We start from the raw sequence: 24,683 nt of genomic DNA on the forward strand, positions 1-24,683 counted from the left end.
GCTTTATGTGTGCCTGTGTTCTTTTTGGGCTCTCCCTGTGCATAACAAATTCCCTGAGGGGCAATAAAGGTTTCATTCATTCATTCATTCATTCATGTGTGTTTATGTTTCGGTCAGTGCAACCTTCATCAGAAACATAAACATACAATAACTCTCCTGGGAGCAAGTCTCTACACAGTGTGAGGACTTTTATTTGAAATAAGTAACTTGAACATATTGGAGAAGACCCAATTTATAATATTAATAATGATAATATGATGATATTAATAATAATAATAATAATAATAATAATAATAATAATAATAATAATAAATAGTAAGGTCATACTTTAAGCATCTCCACTTAGGCCCATTGCTTGCAAAACCCCAAAAACCATGCAAATACATACGGTAAATAAAACAGAATACCTGAAGTTCCTGAGGGAGCGTTTGCTGGTGGGCAGCCTGGCCAGGGAGGTGAAGATCTCCTCCAGGATCAGCTGCCGATGCTTCTCATAACGCGAGAACACCTGGAGAAGGTCAATAATAGGAAGGTTAGTTTTTCCCTTAAGCGTTTTGTGCAGAAGCTGGAACAGAAAATCATGCCAGTATTTAATTATCACAAAAACGATTCTGTGTATGCTACCCACACAGTGGATTTCAAGAAGGCATCTTCAATCAAACACTGACTGAATTAGCATTCTAACCCTTGTAGATGTTTTAGATAGGTAAAAGCTTACCGCTGTAACCAGTTTGATGGCACACAGCTGCAGCTCACTGACGTTCTCCACAAAGAATGGAGTAATTCCCATGGAAGAAACCTGAGGAAACGAGGGGAAGATGAGCGCAAAGAGATGAGGAATGAGAGAAAGAAGGGGGAGGGAATGGGGAGTGTGAAAGACAGAGGTGGGGAAGTTGGCTCCCACTCAAACTATTTCCTCTTTCTAAGCAATTATTTGCCTTGTTAAAAAGGCAACAGAAGAATATCTTTGGTTATTACCTGGAGGATGGTGGTGTCTGTGAGCAGTTGGATCTCCAGGAGCTCGGAGATGTTGCTGACAATGTCGCACACCTTGTTATACAACATGACAATGACACGCTGCTTGTGTGTGGAGCATTTCGCCCGCTTCGCCTTGGAGCTCAACAAGCCGCCTATATGGAAAAGATTAGACAGGGAGAGGCTATACAGACAGTAATGGAGAAAGTTGTATTTGGGAAAGAGAGCCCTGTCATTTCCAGACATCGGGGATCATTTCCTGTTTGCTGGGATCTTAGTTCCCCTCATATCCCCGGGCAGAGCTGGCAGGGTTCTTAAAAAAACACATCTGCCAGAGACCCAAGCTGAATCAATTTAGTTTCAGTCAGGTTTTCTTGCGTTCTCCTCACCTCCATGTGGGTCCACCCTGTAGACGGGGTCATATTGTGGATACAGTGTGTTCTGAAGATGAAACTTGGTGTATTGTAGCACCCTCTCTATGACGTCTTCTATGTAGACAGCCTTGGGCATGCGCATTGAGGTCATGATGTTGAGGGCTGTCAGGCAGGCATCTGCCGACTTTGTGACTCTCTCCATGATCAGGTCTCTCCACAGCCTCTCCTCATCTTCGGCATCGTGGTCCTGCGGGTAAAAAGGAAAATCACTTAGATTTGTTTTTTCTTTACAGCAAGGAGTCGTTAACATCTGCAATCTGGGAACCACCTTAGATCTTTTTTTTTAAGTCACTCTAGCAAAGAAACACTTGTGCAGTGTTTTTAATGAGAGCTTCTTTAGCTTTTGAGAGCATTATTTGATCACTTACTTTAGCTAACACAAAAGAAATATAAATCCAACATTGCCAAGGATGCAAGAAATGATTGATTCATAATTATTTTGATACCGTACCAACAATTTCCATTTGTCTGCCAGTGTTATCAGACAGAAATCCTTAAATTTGTTGTATGGATATGAATCTCTGAAGAAGTCCACACAACAGTCTCATGTTGACTAAGTGATGTAAAACACTAGACTGGCATCGCCAGAACAATTCACATTTCACTGCATTTGCAAATGCGAATTGGTCTGGAATCTCTCCGTTAAATTTCTATGTCCAGGAGGCGTTACCAACGGGCACAGTCCAAAACAAAGAATTTACATTGATAAGAAGTGACAACATTGTTCCATTGCTACAACAGCGCACAACAAATCCGCCATTTTGGCCTGGAGGAGGAGATTACATCTGATTGGCTTTCATGGTTTGATGAACATTCTGATGTTCTCTCATTGGTGCAAGGTGGTGTTTTTTCCTGCCAAAATAGTAGTAGCACTGTTGTCAAAAAAGCACCAGTGTGGACTCTTGCCTTCAATACTCTTTGGCTAAAATGCCTCAACCAACCAGAGCAACGAAACGTGTGGTACAGCGCAGAGCGACTGAAACACATGTAAAGAGACTAACGTTACTGATCAGCTGGTTTGCCAACCGCCATGAGATCTGTTACAGCGTGCCCGTCAGCGTTAGCAATGGTCTGCTAGCCACAGTTTGCCATACAGAAATAATAGACGTAGAGAATGCTGTGATTGACCAAGCAGATGAGTATTAAACAAAGCTGTGTAATCTAGGGATATCGAAAATCATAATTTTTCTTGACCGACAACCGACACTCATTAGCCGACAACTGTCGGTTAACCGAGAAGATTAAAATGCGCTATTTGACTGTCTGTGCCCCATTAAACAATTACCACAACAAATGCTTGATTTTTTTCATTAGAAAGCGTTTATTTTTTACATCTACAAGCAGAAAAAAACAAGTTGAAGCCTCCAGCCATCTAAACAAAAACATTCCTCCGATAGGCTATACTTTAGAGCTGCATGCATTGCATATTATAGGCACGTCAATTGACACGCAGCTGCCCGGTGAAGTAGTGTTTGAGCGGACGACAGCCCAGGCTGCAGGGCGCACTGACAAAGTGCGCAGCATCACTACAGTATCTTCTCCTCACTAATCCCACAGTGGTTTACCTGCTTTTGGTCTCACCCCTTATTCCTCTCTCTTCACACACGCGACGAGGGCTCTGCTCTGTGTGTACCGTAAATTCCGGACTATAAGGCGCACCGGTGTATAAGCCGCACCTTCAAAGTTGACTATTTTTTTCTTATATAAGCCGCACCGGACTATAAGCCGCGGGTGTTTTAATGGTATTTTTTGTTTTTTTTTACAGTGCACACAGTGTCCGCGGTGTGGTGAAAAGAGGGCAAGAGAGGAAATTAAAACAGAAGTGGATTTATAGTTAGAAAGAGTGCTAAAGAAGAGAGAATTCCGTTTTTTATTTTTTTATTTTAGTTACTCACAGTACTATTGACCAGTCCAACTCAAAAGATATTCGGCAGTTTCACTTTGAGCTCTTGTTCCGCCGCTGTCCATCAATGGTTATGACGAGTCTCGCTGGGTACAGTACGCCAAAGCGATATCCATTGACTTTAACCTTTTCGATGATGCTGTTGTATGTTGCGCGTTTCTGTTGCACCAACGCGGAGAGGTCCTGCCGGACGAAAAAGCGCGTACCCTCCCAGGTGAGGGGCTTCTTCCCCGCAGCCTGGAGGATGAGTTGACGGTCGGGCCAGCGGAGTAGGCAGATGAAGATGGCCCTCGGTGGCAGGCCGGGGTCTGGACGTGGCCGAGGCGCCCGGTGTGCCCTGTCCACCTCTGGTGGTTTCTCGCCTTCCTTCAGGTCCAGGATGTAACACAGGATTTTGCCACGAAAGCGTCCATGTCACCAATCTCAGCTCCCTCTTTTACATTGATCAGGCGAATGTTATTTCTTTTACTCCTGCTGATTAAGTCATCAACCTGCGTGTGCAGGGTTTCGATTTGTTTTTGCATTTTATCCACTTTCGGACTCACTGTGTTGTTTTTGTCCTCCAGTGCGCTGATGCGCTTTTCCGCATTAGAAACTCTGTTCACGCCACGGTTGCCTTATTTTCTTTAGTGATTGAGTGGATGGACTTCTGCACGTTTTCAAACTTGTTTTCAAGCTGCTCAAACCTCTGAGCGATGTCGGACTTAATCGATAGTGTTTCACGGAGTAAAAGTTTAGCCCAAGCCGTGTATCTCCAGCCTCCAGCAGGTGAGTCATTTCCTCATTCATGGCGGTGATTGCTTCGTCTTTTTCTTTCTGCTTACCTGTGTTGTGTTATGTTATGTTATGTTGTTAAAAGAGGGCAAGAGAGGAAATTAAAACAGAAGTGGATTTATAGTTAGAAAGAGTGCTAAAAAAAGAGAGATTTTTTTTTTTTTTTTTTTTAAATCCATAGATAAGCCGCACCGTTATATAAGCCGCAGGGGCCAAAAAAGGCCAAAAAACGGGAAAAAAGCCGCGGCTTATAGTCCGGAATTTACGGTACATTATGAAGACGAGTCGCACGCAGCTGTCAGTAGCCGCTTTCACACCGGCCTTGAAAGTGTCAATGAATACAGTCTACAAACAATCCGTCTCTGTCCCGTTCTGAAACAATTTCTCCGAACTGCGATGTGTTGGACAGTAAAGACTAACGTTAATTGTTACTTTTCAATCGTCAATTAGACCGCTTCATGTCTGCATCTTTAGGACACGGTAAAAACTACTGTTTGATCAGTGCGCGCTGAACGCTGTGAGATTAGCAAGGTGTCGGGTTTCAGGCCATGCTCTCTCTCTCTCTCTCTCTCTCTCTCTCTCTCTCTCTCTCTCTCTCTCTCTCTCTCTCTCTCTCTCTCTCTCTCTCTCTCTGCATGTGTTTAGGAGACGTGATTTTTTTTTTTAACCGTTTAACTGATAGTATTAATCGGTTAATGTTCTAACGGTCGATTATCGGTTAAACGGTTATCGGTTGACATCCCTAGTGTAATCAAAGGGCTGTGATTGGCTCGGCCATTTTCAGGCCGGGTGGAAATGTGTCTAAAACAGGAAGGCGGCCAGACGCAGCTGCCACAGCAAATGATACAAGCTTCAGGTTCCCAGGCTGGTAAAACACCATTTTTAACACGTGAATTGTAAGAGAGCTCACATGGTTCATCAAGGTGGTGAGCTTGGAACCGTCCTGAATGTTCTTCTCCAGGATGTTCAGCAGCTTCACCAGCTTGTCTGAAGGGATCTGGGATAACAGAGAACAATGACACTTAGACCTACATCTGAAGCAGCAATGCTGGACAAGGGGCAACAAACACCCAAAACAGTTCAACTGTACTGGGCCAGATACAAATATTGATATATATGATGTATATAGTACCCTGCTGGAGATGCCCATGGCCTTAATCTTGGCGGACTCACTGCCCAGCTCATTCAGCTGGTGTTTACCCAGCAGTAGCTCCTGAGGGATCTCATCATCATCTGCCATTAGAAAACAAATATACAGTGAAAATATTAAGTTACCGTAAGTCAATAATGTTTTGGGGAGAAAAAACAACTATGGCCAATGGTGAAGAAAAAATAGGCTCACATCATCATCAACAACATACAACATAATTCAGGAAAATCTAGAACCAATATTTAATATATACCAACATTTGATTATGGTGGCAGTGGAAGGTCAATCAGATTAGATACTTACCCATAGTAGTGAAGTCCACATCCTCCAGATTCTCCAGTATGTTGTCAATGCTGTTTAAGAACCTCTTGAATGTTGATGAGTCCATCAGCTCTTCTTGGGTCAGCTTAGGTTCATAGGCTTTCCTTTTCTTCTGCTTCTCCTTCATCTTAATTTTTCTGGCAACTGAGGAAGACAATTTGTATCTTCAGTGTTTATTCTTTGTTTTGTTTATTTTTTACTTTTGGATCATGTTGTTTTTATCTTCTGTGCCAGAGCAAGTGCTATAGGGTTAGTAGGGCCCTATGATTTCCACAATGCAGAAAATGCAGATGGAATCATGGAATTCGGTAATAAAAATGGAATAAAGTGTAAAACATGGAATATTCCAGAATTCGACTGAAATTGATAAAAAGTAAATGCATAAAGTGGGCCTAATTATTGTTGCTAAATTGTACAATGGCGTTAAATAGACCTTCACTCATGCTGGGAGGTGGTGAATCTTCCTCGGACGAGTCCCGGTAGCGACTCCCTGAGCCTCGCCGACTGTCCCGCTGCCCCCCACTTCTCCGAAGTTCGCCTGAACCCCGGCGTTCCCTCTCCTCCAAGTCCCAGGCCTTGTCTTTTTCTCGCCGCTGTCGCTTTCTTGTAGCTGTAGGCATAAGAAAAAAGTCAGATAAAAAGCAAATTCCAAACAAATGGACCCAAGGAATCTAATAATAAAACCGTTAAGACAGCTACTAACTCACATCTACAGTGAGTTGGTGACCAGAAATGAAACCATCTCAATTGCCATCCAAATTCATTGAAATTAGTCAGCAGTTCAAATAGAGGACCGCAGGAATGAGTCCGGATTCTCTGGAAGTATCATGTTGGTGCTTCAGGGGAAAAGTGAATGGGGTTTTAGAATGGGGATTTCACATAAATGCATAAAATAAGGTCTGTGGTTAACAAAAGTTTATGGGAGGGGTAATTTGTGTTCAGCAGGATAATCTTCACAAAGGTGAATCAGGTGTATGATTTATAAACTGTGAATCAGTTTATGATTTTTTTAAATCACACCACAGACCTTATTTTATGCACTTAAGCGAAATCCCCATTCTAAAACCCCAGTCACTTTTCCCCTGAAACAAAAACATGTCCAGGACTTCCGCCTTCAAAAATATGCAAGATTGTATTGTAGATGTTTTTGTTGTTGTAGAAAATAGTATGAGCAGTATTCTAAACTAGGAATAAACAAATACCGTAAGCGCCTCGCGGTTGTTTGCTTCCAACAACAAATCAAGTTGCAGTCTACATCCATGTCTGTCCAGAATCATAGAAGTACCAATACCCTGAAGCCCACAGCGCAGTGGTGTGGGCATTCAGACTTATGGCACCTTTAGGCAATGTTTGGGGGTACCTCAACAACACGGCTAATATTAGTATTATATAGTAACATAGAAAATGGTCCTACCGCTACACCAAAAACATCTCCCCAGCCACTCCCCCTACCCACCCCTCGACTCTCTATGACCTTCCTATCCCTAACTATGGCCCCTTTCCCCTAACCACACCCCGTTCCCACCACCTACATCCCACTAGCCTCTCCCCCTACCCACCCTTCATACCCCGACTCTCTACAAGCTTCCTATCCCTAGCTACAGCCCATTTTGCCTAGCCCTGCCCCCTCACTGCTCAGGCCGCCTCCCACCACCCACATCCCCCTAGCCCACCCCTCGAATCCAGACTCTCTACGACCTTCCTATCCCTAGCTACAGCCTCTTTTCCCCTAGTCTCTCAAGCCAGACGGTCTCTTCTACATTCTGTGAATGCATCATATACATACAGTGTCATGCCCACAGAGCCTGGGCAAAGGAAGTAGGCGGGACATCCGCTCGTATTTCTCCAATCACCTGCCTTTAGGCGGGACATCCGGGACATCCCCCTATCATCATTATTCTCATTATTTTTCCCGAGTTTCCCTTTCCGCGTCGGCCAAGTTTTCCCCGCTTGAAGTACAGACGTGTAGGCGGAAGCATTTGAAAATTGCGGGAGCCAACTGGTCTATTTTAAGAGACTGTGGAATGATGTCTGGATCCACTGTATGTTTATTGCAATACTCCAGCTATACACATTACATGCTATGCATTGCTTGTTACCGTAACCCGGCTAACCATGTCAACCACCAACCCGGAAACCCGCGTACTTAAATGCGGCGAGGCCTGCTTACTCTCATCTCTTAAAGGGCCTGCGGGCAATAAGGTGAATGTCTTTCATTGTCTCTGCTTTGGGACCACCACACATGCCCCCCCCCCCCCCCCCCCCAGAATTCACCTTAACCCCAACAACAGTCAACAGCATGGAGGGCGGATAATCCGACTGTAACAGCTCAAAGGAACAGTCCCACGGTCCTAAACAGTGGCCGAGAGGGGTCAGGAGGAGACCCGGCGGGGGGTGGGACTGAAGGGGGTAGCACCACCTACACCAGTTTGTCTAAGTCCAAATGGGCCGGCTTGAGGCGGTCCACCGAAGCCTGCTCTGATTTCCCCCCGATGTCCACCACAAAGTACTTGGCCCCCACCTCCAAAACACAGAAGGCGCCATCGTAAAGGGGCTGCAGGGGCGGTCGATGTGCGTCGTGCTGGATGAAAACATAATTCACTGACAGCAGGTCCGAAGGGACGTGGACCTGAGCCACATCGTGCCTCGAAGTAGGGACGGGGACAAAGGTCTTGGCCAGGCTCAGAAGTGCAGCCCGCTTGCAGGTGGCGGACCAGGGAGTCGCAGCGTTAGTAATGACGTCCGCCGGAACCCGCAGTGGCTGGCCGTAGACCAAACTCAGCAGGTGAAGCTAGCCACTGTCCGTGAGGCTGGCCCGAAGGGCGGCCTTCATGGAACGATGAAACCGCTCGCACAGTCCATTAGCCAGTGCGTGGTATGGCGTGGTACAATGGAGCTTCGTGCCTAGCCCCTCTGCCATGGCGTTCGAGTTCAGACCAGAACTGCGGGGCCCGGTCGGAGGTGAGGTCGGCTGGTGTGCCGAACCGGGCGACCCAGGACCTGATGAAGGCCTTGGCCACCTCTGCAGATGTAGTCAATGACAACGGAACAGCCTCCGGCCACCGGGTGGTCCTGTCCACCATGGTGAGGAGATGGGTGAACCCGTGGGAGGGGGGAAGGGGTCCCACCAAGTCCACGTTGACATGGTCGAAACGCCTCTCAGGAACTAGGAACGGGGCCAAGAGGGCCTTGGTGTGATGATGGGACGTTAGCACGCTGGCAGGCCACACACAACCTAGCCCAGTCCTTTACGACCTTCTTTAGTCCAGGCCAGATGAACTTCGCAGCCACCAGCTTTGCAGACGACTTCCCACCTGGGTGTGAAAGGCCATGGATGGTGTCGAAATCCCACCGGCGCCACCCGATGGGAACCATGGGCCTTACCTGACGCGTAGAGACGTCACACTTTCCCCCAGCCCCGCTCCCTTCCTTGACTCTCCACCCCCTCCCATCCCCCTAGCCACTCCTACCCACTCCTTCTACCCACCCCTTGAACCCAGACTCTCTTGAACCTTCCTATCCTTAGCTATGGCCCCTTTTACCTAGCCTCGCCCCCTTCCTTGATGGAAGGGACTGATATATGGTCACAGTGAGCTTAGTCTCATGAAACAGATGCATTGGCTCACGCAATTTTCAAATGCTTCTGCCTACTCGTCTGTACTTCATGCAGGGGAAAGTTGGTCAAAACGGAAAGGGAAAATAATGACCAATAATAGGGGGTTGTCCCACCTAAAGGCAGGTGATTGGAGAAATACGAGCGGACGTCCGCTTGTATTTCTCCAATCACCGGCATTGTAGGGATGCCACGGTGTGGACATTTTCACACCAGGTCATAAACACGTGAGAACACCGGTTTTATCGGTGACATCGTATAAAGGTTAAAAAAGAAGAAGCTCCAGAGCTCCTCAACTGTCCTCACGGTCCGGATTTCTAATTTAGTCTCTCAGTCCGACAGCCCTCAAGGTAGTCACCAATACAAGCGTGGTAGTGATGTCAGGTTAACCACCGAGAATAGTTTTGAGCTGTTACGCTTGTCGGTCTATAAATTACTCTGCATACAGTCCTTTCTCCTCCAGTCAGTCAGGCCCTCCCCTCCCCTGCTCCAACAACACTGCACCGACTGGGTCTGTCTGGCTCTGCCTCACATAAGGTTATGGACACCTTTTCTTTCAGACCCTCCTAGAGAAAAGAGACTAACGTCGTTAGCGACAAAAAAAAAATTCTGGCCATGGAATTAACATTACTAGCAAGCAGCAGTAAGCCAGGTAATGACGATAGCTGAGTAGCATGTGCTTCTATCACAGCTAAGTCTGATAGCATCAATGCTAACTATACTTACTATCAATGTTAGCGGAGTTTTAGCTCTGGTATTAGCATCAACGCTAGCGGACATTTAGCTGTGGTTAGTCTCGCTAACCCCCCCCCCCCGGCTTCCTTTGACCAGGCTCTGTGGGTGTGAAGTACAGACTGTATCTATTGGAAGAATGTAGAAGAGACCAGACATCCCGGTTTGACCGGGACAGTCCCAATTTCAGGATGGCCATCCAGAGTCCCGACAAATATCTCTCTGGACAATGAAAGGTTCCGTTCTCAACACACACTACCAAATTGTCCCGGTTTCCACCAAGAAAAAAAAAAAAAAAGTACTACATAGACATTTATCATGTTCTGTCATGTGGAATGAAGCTCCAAATTAAAAACGTGCACCTGTGAGAAGCAGAGGGCAGCCAGGACCAGGCAGCAGCGCAACAAAATGCGGCCAAATTCAAAGCTGTACAGATCCTGACAAGAGGTCTCAGTCTGGCCCTAAAAGAAAGATCCTTTTTTCCAGTAGGTATGCTGTAAAGTACTCTATCTTCTGCAAATCATTCCACTGACGTTTTGGCCCTGAAAGGTGTGAGCAGAGCAGAGCATCTTGTGTGTGCGTGAGAGAGAAAGACAGACAGAGAGAACTGATGTTGTCCGCACCAAAGGCTTTTATCTGCCATTCATTTTTCCATATACAGTACATTTCATAAAATGCTTATAAAAATAGTTTAAAGGTATACTACGCAACTATTTCATTAAAAAACATTACATACGTACACTCATACAAAAGTTTCCCCTCTAAATCACTGCCCCTTGCCTGTAGTTTCATATTGTTTTGCTCTGTTTGGGACGTTTCTGGGCTGCAACATGTTCAGAGCCCAACGTGGGGGTGTGTAGCACCCAGCCAATAACATCAGCTCAGAGCGGATCACCTCAGCAGAATGGAGTCTGTGGACTGGAACAAGGAATTGCGGTTCCTTCCCAGAGGATTTTGCGAGCTGTTTGGAGGTATGTGTGTGTTTATTTATGCTAAAGCTATGAGAAAAAAGTTTAATCCCTGCATTTCACCAAATTTGCGCCGTTCGCTCTCCCCATTTATTGTCAACCTCGCTCGGCCAGATAACACAGAAGTTGCAGAACACATCAAAACAATGTAGAAACATGAAAATACACACAGTGGGGGCAGCGTCTCTGCACATAAACACACCACCACACAATTCTATGGGTCAGAAGTAATGATTTTGAGGGGAAAACTTTTGTATGAGTGTATATAGTGTTTTTTAATTGCATAGTATACCTTTAATTTGGTCAAACCAAGTGAGTCAGCTATATTTAGAATCAGTAGAGACCATAGAACATCTCACTTGGACCAAAACTAAAACAAAAAATAATAATCTGGTCAGACTGGCAGACTATGTGGTGAATGAAGTCAGCTGCAGGAGGCAGCTATTTTCACAAACTTTTAAGGCCTTGATTTCTTTTTTCAAATTCACATACTTTCAATGATCTCAAGGACCCGTGGGAACCCTGTATATACTTTCATAAGCACATCTATCCTTAACATTCACAGACTTTTCAACTCTGTACAACTCTGTCCTCCTAATCTGTCACAAACTGTCCTGATGTCAGCAATGTAACTGTCTCATCACACAACATGTAATCTCTGTACCACAGCTTACTGTACTGTACAATGTAACAGCACTAACTTATTATCTAGTATGTCAGCTCTCGGTGCGTCATTGCGCCACATCAAGACCGTATAAATCTCTTCCTCTTCAAAGAACTGTATCATCCATGCATGCACCCTTGATGCTTCCTCTTCCTCTCATGAAACATTACAGCATATTAAATATTCAAGTAAGCTGAACCCTCTGACTCAAGAACTTTTACTTTCATTATTTTACAATTATAATAATTTGAGTCCAAGTGGACGCTTGAGCCAAATTTGAAGAAATTCCGTGAAGGCATTCCTTGATATCACGCTAACGAGCATCGGACGGACAGACAAGCCGAAAACGTAATGCCTCCGGCCACGGCTATCGCCGGTGGAGGGATTCAAAAGATTTCACTTGGAGGCATAACAAATATTTCACTTGTGCTTTCAGCTTTATTATGCTTTCAACTGTAACAAAAGTTGGACAGTATTTTAACCATTTTCACTACTAAACTCTGGAAGAGAACTAAGTCTTATCCAAAAACTCACATTCTCCATTGGCGTCATAGTCTTCATCCGAGCTGACCTCGGCATACTTGGGCTTATCGTTGACAGTGCTTCGTTTCCTCTTGTTCATCTTGACCCTTTCGCACAGCGGCATGGTAGACTCTATTTCCGCCAGCAGCTCCGGAGGCAGCTCATTCAGAACTGACGGGTCCATGCCACCTGAAGGAATGACACGTGGCATCTTTGGTAAACATACAAACACAATGTTGGTTGGCATAACTGTTTATAGAGAGTTACTTGTGGTTAGGAAAAGAATGTCACTGAAAAGTAATCAACATATCAAACAACAAGACAAGGAAAACAAAGCCGGAAGCTGAGCAGGTCTGGCTGTGGTTAGTGCTTGGATGGGACTGGAAGTGGTGTTGGAGGACCAGTAGGAGGTGCTCTTCCCTCTCGAGGTCCTGACTCTCTTTGGTCATTGAACTTCCCATCGGCACTCTTCGCAAGAGTAGGGGTGTAACTCCAGTTTTTTTATTTATTATTATTTTATTGTTGTTATTATTATTTTTCTATTGCAAATCACGTCCGTCTTGCCTTGGCTAACAAGCGTGCAAATCATGTTGTCACATGTGAGTAACTTTCTGTGATGCACTTTCTCAGTCTGGAATCACAATATAATATAATATAATATAATATAGCGTAATTTCCGCACTATAAGCCGCACCGGAGTATAAGCCGCAGCAGCAAAATTGCCTGTTTGTTACATATATAAGCTGCACCGGACTATAAGCCGCAGGTGTTTTAATGTTTTTTTTTATTGTGTTTTAATGTTTAATTACCATATGTAAGGGTTCATGCACAGAGGGGATTGTCGGGAAAGAGATGGCTGTTTGAGGAAGCTCCCATTTATTAACATTTCAACAAAACAACATAACACAACACCACCTGTGTTTTTTTTTACAGTGCACACAGTGTCCGCGGTGTGGTGAAAAGAGGGCAAGAGAGGAAATTAAAACAGAAGTGGATTTATAGTTAGAAAGAGTGCTAAAAAAGAGAGAATTCCGTTTTTTTTTGTTTTTTTCCCGAAAAAATCCATAGATAAGCCGCACCGTTATATAAGCCGCAGGGCCAAAAAACGGGGGAAAAGCCGCGGCTTATAGTCCGAAATTTACGGTAATATAATATAATATAATATAATGCTTTGCAGTAGTCTGCCAGAGTATCTCCCTGCACCGGGAGCACAAGTAGCAGGTTACAACGGGACATTTGAGTGGTTGGACTGCCCTCTAGTGGACAGAACGGTACATAACAACAACATGCTGATTAGGCTTTATATAAGTCTATAGGTAAAATTAAAAATTCATTAAAAGATGATTAAAAATCGAATATTAAAATAATAAAAGGACTGAAAATCGAATTGGATTATTGAGGAAGATTGACAGCCCTAAACTCCAGTGCCCTGGCTAGATTCCCACAAATCAATCATAGAGAAACTGCATAAAGTAGCCATTGAGAATTGGCGAGAAGAAAAATGTGGATCTAGCTGTCAAGGAAGTAAGTTGGAGTGTTCATCTTCCATATTATATGATCTTTGTGTGCAACATGTGTCATAGGAGAACGCCAGGATTGGTGGGGGAGTTTTTGTTTCCCCCCGTTTTGGGCGTGGTTTCTGAATGATGACGCCCTGGTCACTAGTACTGTACTGTCACAGGAAGTGTAAACACAACAGGAAGTAACTGGCTGACCCCTGTGTTGGAACATAAGGTGAATACACCAAGGAAATACGGCCAGAAAAACAGCGCAAGTTAGGTGGAAACAGCATTCCTCCGTAGCATAGCTGCAAGGAATAGCCCCATAATTGCTGAGATATCAACAACCGGCCAACAGATTTCAAACCTGATGCCTCTGTTGGAAAGAGCATGACTTGTAAAGGTTAACAAGCTAATGATTTGGCCACTCAGTGGAGTTTTGAGCCCGGCTAACGTGGTTACAGCAGCAGGCTTAGCTAACGAGCTAACAGCTAGCTAACTAGTTAGCATGTCAGCTCGTCCTCACTCAGAATCAAATTGTCATACGTACGACTATAGCGTTCCATTGAGTCATACGTCATCGTTCCACTGTAGCACCTAAATTAACTTTTTGAACTTGAGCACAAAATTAAGTTATTTGTAGAAAAATATTTGGCGAACAGTGTGACTAAGTACACTGTCGGGACATGATTCAGAAAGTTTCTCAATCATGTTACGACAGTGTTATGAAATCTCTAAAACATTACTAAATAAACTGGAGGGGGGGCTTTAGCTGGCAGTCAATCCTCTACTCTCCACCGTGATAACTGATATGTGGTGAGCGTTCTGGTGCTAACTCACTAGTGGGGCGCCAGTTAGTCAGTCAGTGATAGACATTCACTTTTATAAGGTTGGCCCCGCTGTTCCAAGTGCATGAGAGAGACACAAGAGTGACAAGAGTCAAAAAGGTCTGTAATAGAAGTGGCAAGAAATGAGCAAAATTGAACCTTGTCCTTACCTTTGCTGGACTTCACTGAGAACCTGTTCCTGCCAGACTTGCTGTGTCGGATGATCCTCTGGACCTGGTCAATGGAGAGCTTCTTCAGCACCACCACAGGCTTAGGTCTCTTCTCAAAGTCCTGCACCAAACCCAACCTCTCCAGTTTCACCTTGGGCTGGCCCCACATTTGCCCTTCTGTTGACCCACTGCCATCCTTATCACGTTTTACCTGAAAGAAGGGGGAAAGGGGTGAGGAGAGGATTCGGGGGGTATTTTCTGACAATGCTCACACTTCAAAGTTTTGGGCTTTTAAAGATATGAGCTTTGATTCCAAACCAGAAAAGAACTAAGGTAATAAACAACTGTGTAAACATTGGGTCAAACTGATATCATGACGCTCTCAGGGGGGGGCAAAATCTGATTAGTACACTGCGTATAAGGGCCATTATAGGTAAAAAAAAAAAAAAAAAAATAGATGGGAAGAGGGTAATATTGTGAGAGAGAAACTCGATTTCCTAGATTAAAATCGTAAATTTACAAGAAATAACATCAGATATTCTATGAGATTAAAGTGGTAAATATACAAGAAAAAACCCACAAATTGACAAGAAAAAAATTGGATTGTTAGATTTTAAAGCGGCAGAGCTACGGTAAGGCAGGGCACAGTGCCACACAGGCCAGGTAGCCTAGCCCCACACACAGTATGTGTATATATATATATTGTTATATATATATATAAATTGTTGTGACTGTCAGAGGATTTCTGCATTTTTTTCTCACAAATGTATGACTTTAAAATCTCAGAGAAAATTCTGAGTATGTTTGTTTTACCTTTAATGGCCCTAATACCCCATAATAGATTAGTGATTATGTTACTGTAGTATACAACATCTTTTTGGTTACAAAGAGCTAAGGATCTTGCTTTTGGCTATAATCAGTAGGACTTACAATTTAACAAATACAATTAAACCATTTCCATCTATTACAAACAGATGTTGAGTTATAATTCTAATGTATTCATTAAATAATTATAAAAACCATCCCTGGGATAACCAAAAGGCTTACAGATGGCAATGATTCAAAATAAAAACAAGCAAGTGAGCAGTGGTGTGATTTGGTTTTGTGAAATTTCAGGTAGTGACGGTTGAATGATTGGTAGGTGGGTAGGTATTGGGTTTGGGTCAGTCCAGATCACCTTAGGGATCTGGAAGTTCTTCAGCGTGCCACTCTGCCCTCCCAGGAGATGAGCAGGGAAGGAGTCCGGAATCTTGGGACCAGAAGCAGAGGAAGCTGGTTTGGACACATCTTGTCTGCTGCTACTCCGACCAGGATCTCCAGTGGAAGAAGATCGGAACCCAGACTTGTCTCTGTCACTTCGGCAGCGTGGATCGGGTGAGTGTGGGTCCCGACCTCCAGTCTCACTCCGATGCCTCCTCTCTCGGTCAGAGTCTCTGTCCCTGTCTCGTCCATGCTCGGTTGATGTGCGGTTTGACGACTTTGGTGTCTCTCCCCGTCGGTCGGAGGAAGGTTTCCCATCATGTCGGTGCTTTGTTGACTCCCGACCTTCTCGCCTGCCATCGTGTTTATCCACCCGGTTCTTGATCACTTCCGGCCGGCCGTCTGGGTTCAACCGCAAAACAGTGTCAGAACCTTCCACTGCAGCAGGTCCACTAGCTGGGTCTTCGGGCCAGCGTTGGGCCTCGAGTGCTGGAATAGGGGCGGCCAGACAGGGGTCTAGCTGGCCGTCAGCTCTGCCTGCCTGCTGGAGGTCGATGCTCACCATGAGGGGAGGGCGGCTGGCTCCGTTCCCAGCCGCGGTGGCCTCTTGCGGGGTCAGCTTGCCGGCGTTGCCCCCTCCTGCTGATCCACTACCTGGAGCTCCTGTGGGGGCGCCTGGCCCACCTGCACCTGGTTCCAGGGGGAAAGAGTCCTGCTTTCGCTTTTTTAAGGGCTTGTCTGGAAAGAGAATTGGGAGATAAAAACAGAGGTAAAACCACAAATTCATACACAAGGAAAACCTCTGAATTTCTACATGCAGCAGTTACAGTTCAGTTTCTTAGCCCCATATGCATTTCTTACACACCTTTGTCTTGCACCTCCTTAGAACACTTTTCGCTGGCCGCCTCTCGTTCTATCCTTTCAATTTCAGCCAGGGCATCTAGTTCTGCTTCATCGTAAGGGGAGGAGGGAGGCTGGAGGCCACTGGCGCCACCTGTCTGCTGGGATGGCTGCTGCTGCTGCTGGCGGGCTCCCAGGTTCTGCTGGAGAACAGGCACATGCTGGAAGCCCAGTTCTGCTTCCATGTTGTCAGAGTTCTGGTCCATGCCTGGCACCATGTCGCCTGGTGTATTAAAAAATAAAGGAAAAAAAGGGGGTTAAAATGTTGTTTTAAAGGCATTTCTTAGTTTAGACAATAAATAGAGACAATCAATGGAAGGTTAGATGGTGACATTCAAGGGATTCAAGGGTTCTGAATGACAAGGCTCTATCTTTGTTTTCTATTTGTTGTCTTTTCTTTTTTTATGACCATGTCATTTACTAAGTACGTATAATTTAATAGGTACTTATGAGAAATGTGAAACTTGAGGCGTAGGAACCCAATGGAAAATGTTGATAGATTATAGCTATGGACATCAGTTCAAAATTCAAAATCTTCATTACACCCATTCACATTCAGTTTAGCAAGCACCTTACCTGGGGGGTCGGACTCGTTGGACTTGACCCTGGACAGCTTGAGGGTGAGTTTGGTGGAGTCCTTGTTGGGAGAGCTGACAATGTCGTACATATCTTTCTCCTCTTTCACCGCCAGGCCTTTCTTCCTTTGCTGAAGCTGCTGTTTGTGGTCAGGTGCACCCTCCCGCGGTGAGGCCGCATAGGGAGGTGGCGACTGCAGCATCAGCGGCGGACGAGAGCCCGCTGAGAGGAAGCAAAGAGAAAAGAAATTGGTCTTACAAGGCATGAAAAAAATGTGGATGAACCCAGGTCTAACACTGTGATGACGTCTGAACTGAAAGCATTCCACTCTAATTCTCTGCCATCTTTTCCTAAAGGAAGAAGGCCCCTAAATGATCAACGGCAGTACTTGGCCTGATAGCATCAAACTACTTTGTTGTTGTGAAATGCAGACTGTGAGGCTTACAGCACAAGAGGCTATGCAATCTAGTCCCATTTTCCGCCCCCCCTGTCTCCTTACATTTGGGTGTACCTTCACTCCCTGCTGGGGAGCAGCCGGACTGGGGAGACCTCAGAGAGAAGGATGCGTTCCTCATGGCGGAGTCACCCTCCTGGACACACATACAAAACCGAGGTTAGCTACCAAGCATGAGCCTTAAACTCAAATTTCACCAAAGTTTTGCTGCAAAAAATTCTTTACAGAACTAACAGGCAGGCCATTGAACTTGGTGAAAACAGTCAACAGTCTTTGAAAATACTTGTCACTTTTTAGCCACCTCAATAGATGATTCAGGCAACAGTGTCATGTGTGATGGTAATCCAGCAATAAAAGAGCTACTTAATGAACATAATGTGAAAATGTACTAAATGTTTGTTCCCCAGCATTTCATTGTTGTGCACATTGACAGGCTTGGAAGGGTTATGGAGCGGGATGTGAATGCTTTTCTTTGTTTCTCATTCTTACCTTGTTGGCAAGTAGGGCTGTCAAAATTGGCCCAAAAACATATTTGAATATTCCCGCTAAACAAAACCTATTTGATCGAAGATATTCAAATACTATTTATTTAATTTAATTTTTCAAGTCAAACCAATACATCCAGAAAGAGCTTATATAACTACTACTACTATAACTACTACCGGTACTTAACTACTATTTGAACATTAAAAAAAAATCTTATTTTAACATAAACATTGTTTCCTCCCCCATATTTATCCAGTCAGCATTACAGTAGTAGCCTACACTTTTGTAATGTTTTTCTTTGACAGCCCTATTGGCAAGTTTAGGTAGTATATTTATCATGTATTCATTCATTTCTACAGTATGACGGTCTTACCTCATTGCCCAGTCGATGTACTATGTTCATGTAGTCCTCAGTGCCATGTCTCTCTGGGTGGTGGTTGGCAGTGTTGGCCATCTGACCCGACACCTTGCCCTCATGGATGTTCCTGATGCCACCTGGAACCATGGGGCTCGCCACAGACACTGCCGGGTCAAGTGTAGAAGATGCCACATGAAAGCATCCATTCATCAAAATGGATGGGAGTAAAAAGAAGGGAAAAAAATCAGGAAATGATTAGATCCATTTGCTTCATCAAAAGAGATCATCAAGCACGTACTTGACACAGAGTGTTATTAGAGAATTTTGTTCTGACTACTCTCAACCCTAGATTTTCTTTGCCCAATATGAAATGATGTATGTACGTAAGCTTTATCCAATTGTATCTATTTTGTTCTACAACAGTAAAGGTTTACAATAAATGCTTAACCCATCCATTTGATTTTTATTTTGCCAAGACTGTCGGTGAACTTTTCCTAATGGAAAGTGCTATTATCTTTGGAACACAGCATAAGCTGGTGTTTAAACTCGACATTTCTCACCAATGTAGTTTTCATTCTGTCAAGCAGTTTGCACCTATGATGCACATGCAGTGCATAGTGTTGTTCAGAGAGACGTCAAGTCAGGCTGCAGGTGCTGACACAAACTCAGAGGAAGAGTTTACGTTAGCCTAATATACGATGTGATGATGGGGTAACCATTTATAATTGCTTTGCAAACCTAGCAGTAATCAGATGGGAGTACTCAGTTTTCCCATGATCTCACATTCATTTCCTACCAATATGGCACTTTACAATACACACAGCTCATTGGCTGTCTTTGTCATTTGATTGTAATCACCTGTTATTGTCCTACGAAGATAGCCAAGTGATGATGTAACAGAATACTATGAATAACAGTCAGCTAACGGTGCGAAGTTAGCCAATGCTTTTCTCATTAGATTAAATAGCGTACGATAATTTAACACCTGAACAAAGCAACTGAGCTCGCCGCTGACTAAATGAAATGCCTGGGAAACAGTGATCAATGTTCAACACACAGACACACACTCCTGACTGTCACCTTGCTGTATCTGTTGGTGCTGGTTATAGCTGGGGGGTTGTTGGTGGGGATACTGCTGCATGTAGCCAGTGGCAGGGCTTTGAGGAGTGTAGGGGCTGGGCACTGGGCTGTTCTGCTGGCCCATATACCGGCTACTGGAACCAGACTGGGACGACACAAAACGGCTAGGAGAGGTGGAGGAGAGCACAGGGGAGGATGTGAGCATGATATGGGCGAAATAGAGAGAGAGAGATAGAGCAGGGGGGAGAGTAGAGGGAAGTTGCATGGTGGACAATAAGGAAAAAAGTATGCAGTTAGTGTTTTGATACAGTACCATGATATAGCATAGTGATAGTGCCCTTTCTATTTCACTATTTTTCAATTAATCTAAAATATAGAGACACTATGCAATGAGATTTGTGCTCCGACAAGACCATACATACATAATGTTATCCACAAAACTATATACTATAATGCCAAATCATGTGGTGTGATCAAGAAATAGAGATATAATCGGCAAACAAAAAGGTAAATAATGTGGGGGAAACGGGAAAGACCATTATAAATGATACCACTTGATGCTATCCCATTATGAATTCCATTTCCCACCCCTACCTACCTTGATGGGTTGGGAGATATGGCTGCCTGCTGGAAGTTTCCAGACTGGGCAGGGCTATGCATGGAATTCTGGGAAATCTTGTACTGTGGTACCATTGGCTGCTGCATAACATCTGCTTAGGAATAGAAAAGATAATGTTGAGATGTTGTCATTATGTTACAATTACAAAGGAGGGTAACAGGTATTGAAAAACTACAGAATTATATAAATGTATTTAGTTTAGAAATGTCTGTGTGTCTGTATGATTGTAAGTGTGTAAGTACATCTGTATGTGCCTTCATATCACAATATGCTACATGTGTGTGTCCCCATACTTTTCTCCCTGAAGATGCCAGGGTTCCTGGCCAGCATGGTCTGCAGCAGCAGTGGTGCATCTCCCTCTGGCTCATCGCTACCCAGGTTGTCCTTCAGCTCTCTGGAAGCAGACACAGGCAGAGAGAACGGGCTCTGACACATTATAATACACAGGCACTATGATGGATAGGTCACACACAAAAAAATCAAGTTCAAGTGGTATGTCCTGATCCTCAACAACAAGTGCTAGAAAGAATACATCCTATAAAAAAGAGCCTTCAACTGTATTCTGCTCGGAAGGAGTATTTTGAATAACAGGCAAAACTATTAAAATAGTACCAGAATGCTGCCTGCAAGTGATGCATTTTTGGTTGACCATCATATGGACAAAGACAAGTAATGTGTTGGTGCTACTGCTCTTTCAAATTCAACATCTGCATAGAGAAGCAATTGCGCATGCAGAAAATATATACTGGGAACTTAAAATAATTTCAGAGATAATTTAAATCCATATTATTCCAAATGCATCAGCTAAGATTTTGACTGGTACAAACAAGACAAAGCTGCATCACTGCAGTTCTGGCTTCTGCTTGTTGGTTTAGAATCAATTTTAAGATTGCACAGGTCATTTTTAAAGCAGAATTACATCTGGCTCCAAGCTCTCTCCGGGCTAACAAACTTTTCAGTTTGCAGCCTCAGATCCACAGGCTGTTCCAAGGCCTACGCTTAATAGACTCATTTCACAGCAGCCGTTTTGAGGTGGTATAGCAGGAAGTAAAGCAGGTGTAACAAATGTTACACACATTTCCTGTAGGTGTTCCAGTGCCCTCGTTAATGTAATTGGTTACGCCTGCTTTACCACCTCAAAACGGTTGCTGTGAAAAGGGCCTATACTTAAAGTTAGCGGGTCCTCTGCGACGCATGCACTCCGACTCACATGTGCTCTGTGGAGACCTGGTTGAGGCCATGGGCTAGCTGGGAGGCCAGATTCTCATCCCGACAGGCCAGCAGGCAGGTGACATCCTCTGCAATCCTCCCATTGTATAGTAGGCTCTTAGTGGTGGTGGCCGGGAGAGGGGAGGGCAGAGGCAGCTGGTTCAACACTGAAACAAGAGAGAGAGAGAGAGAGAGAGAGAGAGAGAGAGAGAGAGAGAGAGAGAGAGAGAGAGACAGAGAGAGAGAGAGGCCGAGATAGAGAGACAGAGACAGAGGAAGCAAAGGTGGCAGGGAGGTAAGGAAAGATGGAAGGACGGAGGGAGAAGAGGCAAGCAAGAAAGGAGACATGGTGGTAGAAAAATAGGGAGAGGTAGACAAAGCAAGAGAAACCAGAAATACAATCACAGTGGGAATATTAACAGCTATTAAGACCCAACTTTTCAGCTGGTAATCTAAACCAGTGGTTCTCAAAGTGGGGTCCCCAGCAAAAAGGGGAATCGTGTACTTTCACTTATAATTCCATCCCTAAGTAATACAAGAATGAAGAATGTACGACTATTTTGGTCATGGGTTTCATACACTTTTGGTAATAAAACACGAAAAACCTTATCAGATGGGGACCCCGGGACAAAATCTTATCAAATGGGGGTCTGTGGTCTTAATTTGTGTCAGTTTACGGGTCCTTGACGTGAGAAAGTTTGAGAACCACTGATCTAAACTACAGGAGAGAGAACACAAAACGGTGTGTTTGTAACAGGGCTGTGTGTCACTCACAGTCTGTGAGGCTAGCGATCCCAGCAAGAGTGGTGATGGGAACATGAGGCATATCCCCATTCATGCTGAAGGTCAGGGTGGGGGAGTGTGTCGATACACAGGTAGATCAGCGGGGCCGATGGACGACACACCCGTCCTCACATCTCTTGACACCTGGGAGAAGAAGAGGTTAGTGGGTGAGGAGACATTGAGAAGGAAAGAGAGACGAGGGAGAGGAAAGGGAACGCATGTCCCGCAAGGCTTTCCCAGAGGAGAGGAAAAGTCTGAGCTGGCGTTACGTTAAACCAAACCTGGCGAGGACACAGCGGATTTGTTTAGCATTAATGTTAGCGGTTATGGCTAGCGAACGTTAGCTGACTAACGTTATCGGTCCAGGCAGCGCAGCAGCGGTGTTCGCACAATCCGTGTAAGCACTCCCCAAACCGCTTGTTGTGGCAAACATCCATGCATTGAAAGCCCTTCATACTCCCAGACTTGGTGTAATCCATAAAACCTCTCATGCTTTACCCGAAATAAAACTACCCGCTAACTACTAACAGGGCGCTAACGTTCTATTGAAGTGAATGGAGTGGGTAGCGAATTAGCTTTGGACCAAACATGGACTTGTCATTGAGAAAAGTTTTGCCTTTTACATTATCTGCAAGCCACCAATCAAACGACTGCCATCAGATATTAGCTATCCACCTTATTTCTAGCTGCCATGATGCCTTAGGTGAAATATGGGTGCTTCTTCCGGTGTAATACCCCCAGCCCCCTCCCCCGTTACGTGGCTGACACAGACACAGCTTAGCCCGTCTGTAAACGACAGCTGTAGGCGAACGGAGCAAATCACATCCAGCTTGGCAAAAATCTCATTGATAAATATCTCGAGTTGTTCAAAGAGCAACAGAAATAGGCAGATGTGATGATAGATACAATTATTACATTCCCTAAAATAAGTTGTCAAACGAGTGTCATTTATTGTGACAAGCAACTTTTATTTCCAGCGTCTGAGTTTTAACGAGGAAATGTGCCAGCTGCAACAATCAGTCACGTTCTAGACCGGACCTTGCACCCATAATTATTTTAAGCGGGGCATTCAAAAATAAGGTGTATAGCCTATGATATTCAGAGTTTGACCTGTTAGCCTATCTGTTCTGATGCTTGTCAGAAAGGTTTTGCCTTTTACATCATCTGTAAGCCACCAATCAATGTGTCCTAGTACATCTTCTCAGCTAAGAAAAAAATGCCATGTTATTGACTAGGGATGTTCATCAATTATCGAAAATCGATAATTGATCGTTAAGGATTGGAATCGATCCTGTGGCATTTGGATCGATTTTTTAATTATTAAAAAAAAAAAAAAAAAAAAAATTGACTAGGTTTGGGTGGAATTCGTTCCTCCTCGCACCACTCCATTGCACAGCCGACTAACGTGAGGTGGAGCTTCATATAGTCTCTAGTTTTCTGGCTGGGCACGGGCCTTTGTGCCAACAAAACTGTTTTAAACATGGAAAATATGCGCCGGGGACAGCAGTGTTGGAGGAGACACATTGAAATAAAGAGTTCATTGAGGAGAACACGTTGTCTTTCGTATTTTCTGCCATAGGCATTCATTTTGTAAAAAGAAAAAAAAATTGATGCTTGCCATAGGCATTCATTTTGTTAAAAAAAAAAAAAAAAAAATGAAAAAAAAATGAAAAAAAAATGAAAATTTTCTAAGTATTAATATGATCGATAATCGATAATTGATCGTTAATTTTCACCAATTATCGATTTTGGAAAATTTTCAAAATGAACATCCCTATTATTGACCATCTCTTAATGCACAATCTTATTGTTTTCACTCACACATCTAGTAAACTAGTACTTTCATATACTGATAAGCAGGTGGGACATTCTCTGTGCTCTTTACTTGTTGCACAAGGTCAGCCAGCTAGTGTGTTGCTCCTCCAGCAGGGGGAGGTAAGGTGTCTTACTCAAGGATACCTCAACAGGTATGGCTGCACAGGGATCAAACTACTATTCTTATACTACAGAAACAGCCATGCAGTTTTTGTTTGTTTGTTTGTTAAGAAAATCACAAAAATGATTGTAATTTAAAGTTCTGTTTATAAAAAATATATACTTATTTTGAGTTATGTGCTCCTCAGCTTCTCATGGCCGAGGCGAAGGCTTTGCCATGGGGATGAGAACAGTCTGACATAACGTAACGTTAACGTTACTTTCTTCTCGTCAGAAACCACTCCGATTTGCATGTTAAAACAAGTTTGCAGCCTAGGAATAACTGGAAAACATTTTATTGATCTATTCACGTCAGAGGAAGCCAGGATTAAACAAAACGATATCAGAAATACACAGCACGTCTGCCGTGTGACTTTTCCGGGTTTAGTGACAAATAACGAGATGAACCGCTTGCACGAAAAAACAATGGCATTTGAGAAAAAGAGGACAACCATGTCAGGGGAAACAGACCTACTCGTAAACTATGGACTA

General features: G+C 44.1%; 1 protein-coding gene across 4 annotated transcripts in view; it reads right to left on the reverse strand.

Annotated features, from left to right (window-relative positions):
- The window catches only part of LOC310783402 (nipped-B-like protein B), a 65,630-nt gene that overhangs the window by 23,906 nt on the left and 17,041 nt on the right, over window positions 1–24,683 (reverse strand). Inside the window, exons 3-22 of one of the 4 annotated variants that reach the window (XM_083644263.1) lie at window positions 22,209–22,361; window positions 21,436–21,601; window positions 20,519–20,619; window positions 20,205–20,316; window positions 19,607–19,770; window positions 18,542–18,690; window positions 17,728–17,818; window positions 17,229–17,450; window positions 16,618–16,875; window positions 16,315–16,490; window positions 14,553–14,763; window positions 12,069–12,245; window positions 5,991–6,167; window positions 5,540–5,701; window positions 5,219–5,319; window positions 4,997–5,083; window positions 1,365–1,596; window positions 979–1,130; window positions 719–799; window positions 408–508 (exon numbers count right to left, since the gene is read on the reverse strand). In XM_083644263.1, coding sequence (XP_083500389.1) covers window positions 408–508; window positions 719–799; window positions 979–1,130; window positions 1,365–1,596; window positions 4,997–5,083; window positions 5,219–5,319; window positions 5,540–5,701; window positions 5,991–6,167; window positions 12,069–12,245; window positions 14,553–14,763; window positions 16,315–16,490; window positions 16,618–16,875; window positions 17,229–17,450; window positions 17,728–17,818; window positions 18,542–18,690; window positions 19,607–19,770; window positions 20,205–20,316; window positions 20,519–20,619; window positions 21,436–21,601; window positions 22,209–22,272 — 2,984 coding nt within the window. In that variant the 5' untranslated portion in view covers window positions 22,273–22,361. Of the gene's footprint in view, window positions 1–407; window positions 509–718; window positions 800–978; window positions 1,131–1,364; window positions 1,597–4,996; window positions 5,084–5,218; window positions 5,320–5,539; window positions 5,702–5,990; window positions 6,168–12,068; window positions 12,246–14,552; window positions 14,764–15,729; window positions 16,491–16,617; window positions 16,876–17,228; window positions 17,451–17,727; window positions 17,819–18,541; window positions 18,691–19,606; window positions 19,771–20,204; window positions 20,320–20,518; window positions 20,620–21,435; window positions 21,602–22,208; window positions 22,362–24,683 lie in introns of all 4 variants that reach the window. The other 3 variants (XM_083644261.1, XM_083644262.1, XM_083644260.1) reach the window with 3 other exon arrangements.

Source organism: Poromitra crassiceps, assembly GCF_964638095.1.
Source record: "Poromitra crassiceps genome assembly, chromosome: 10".
Lineage (NCBI taxonomy): Eukaryota > Metazoa > Chordata > Actinopteri > Beryciformes > Melamphaidae > Poromitra > Poromitra crassiceps.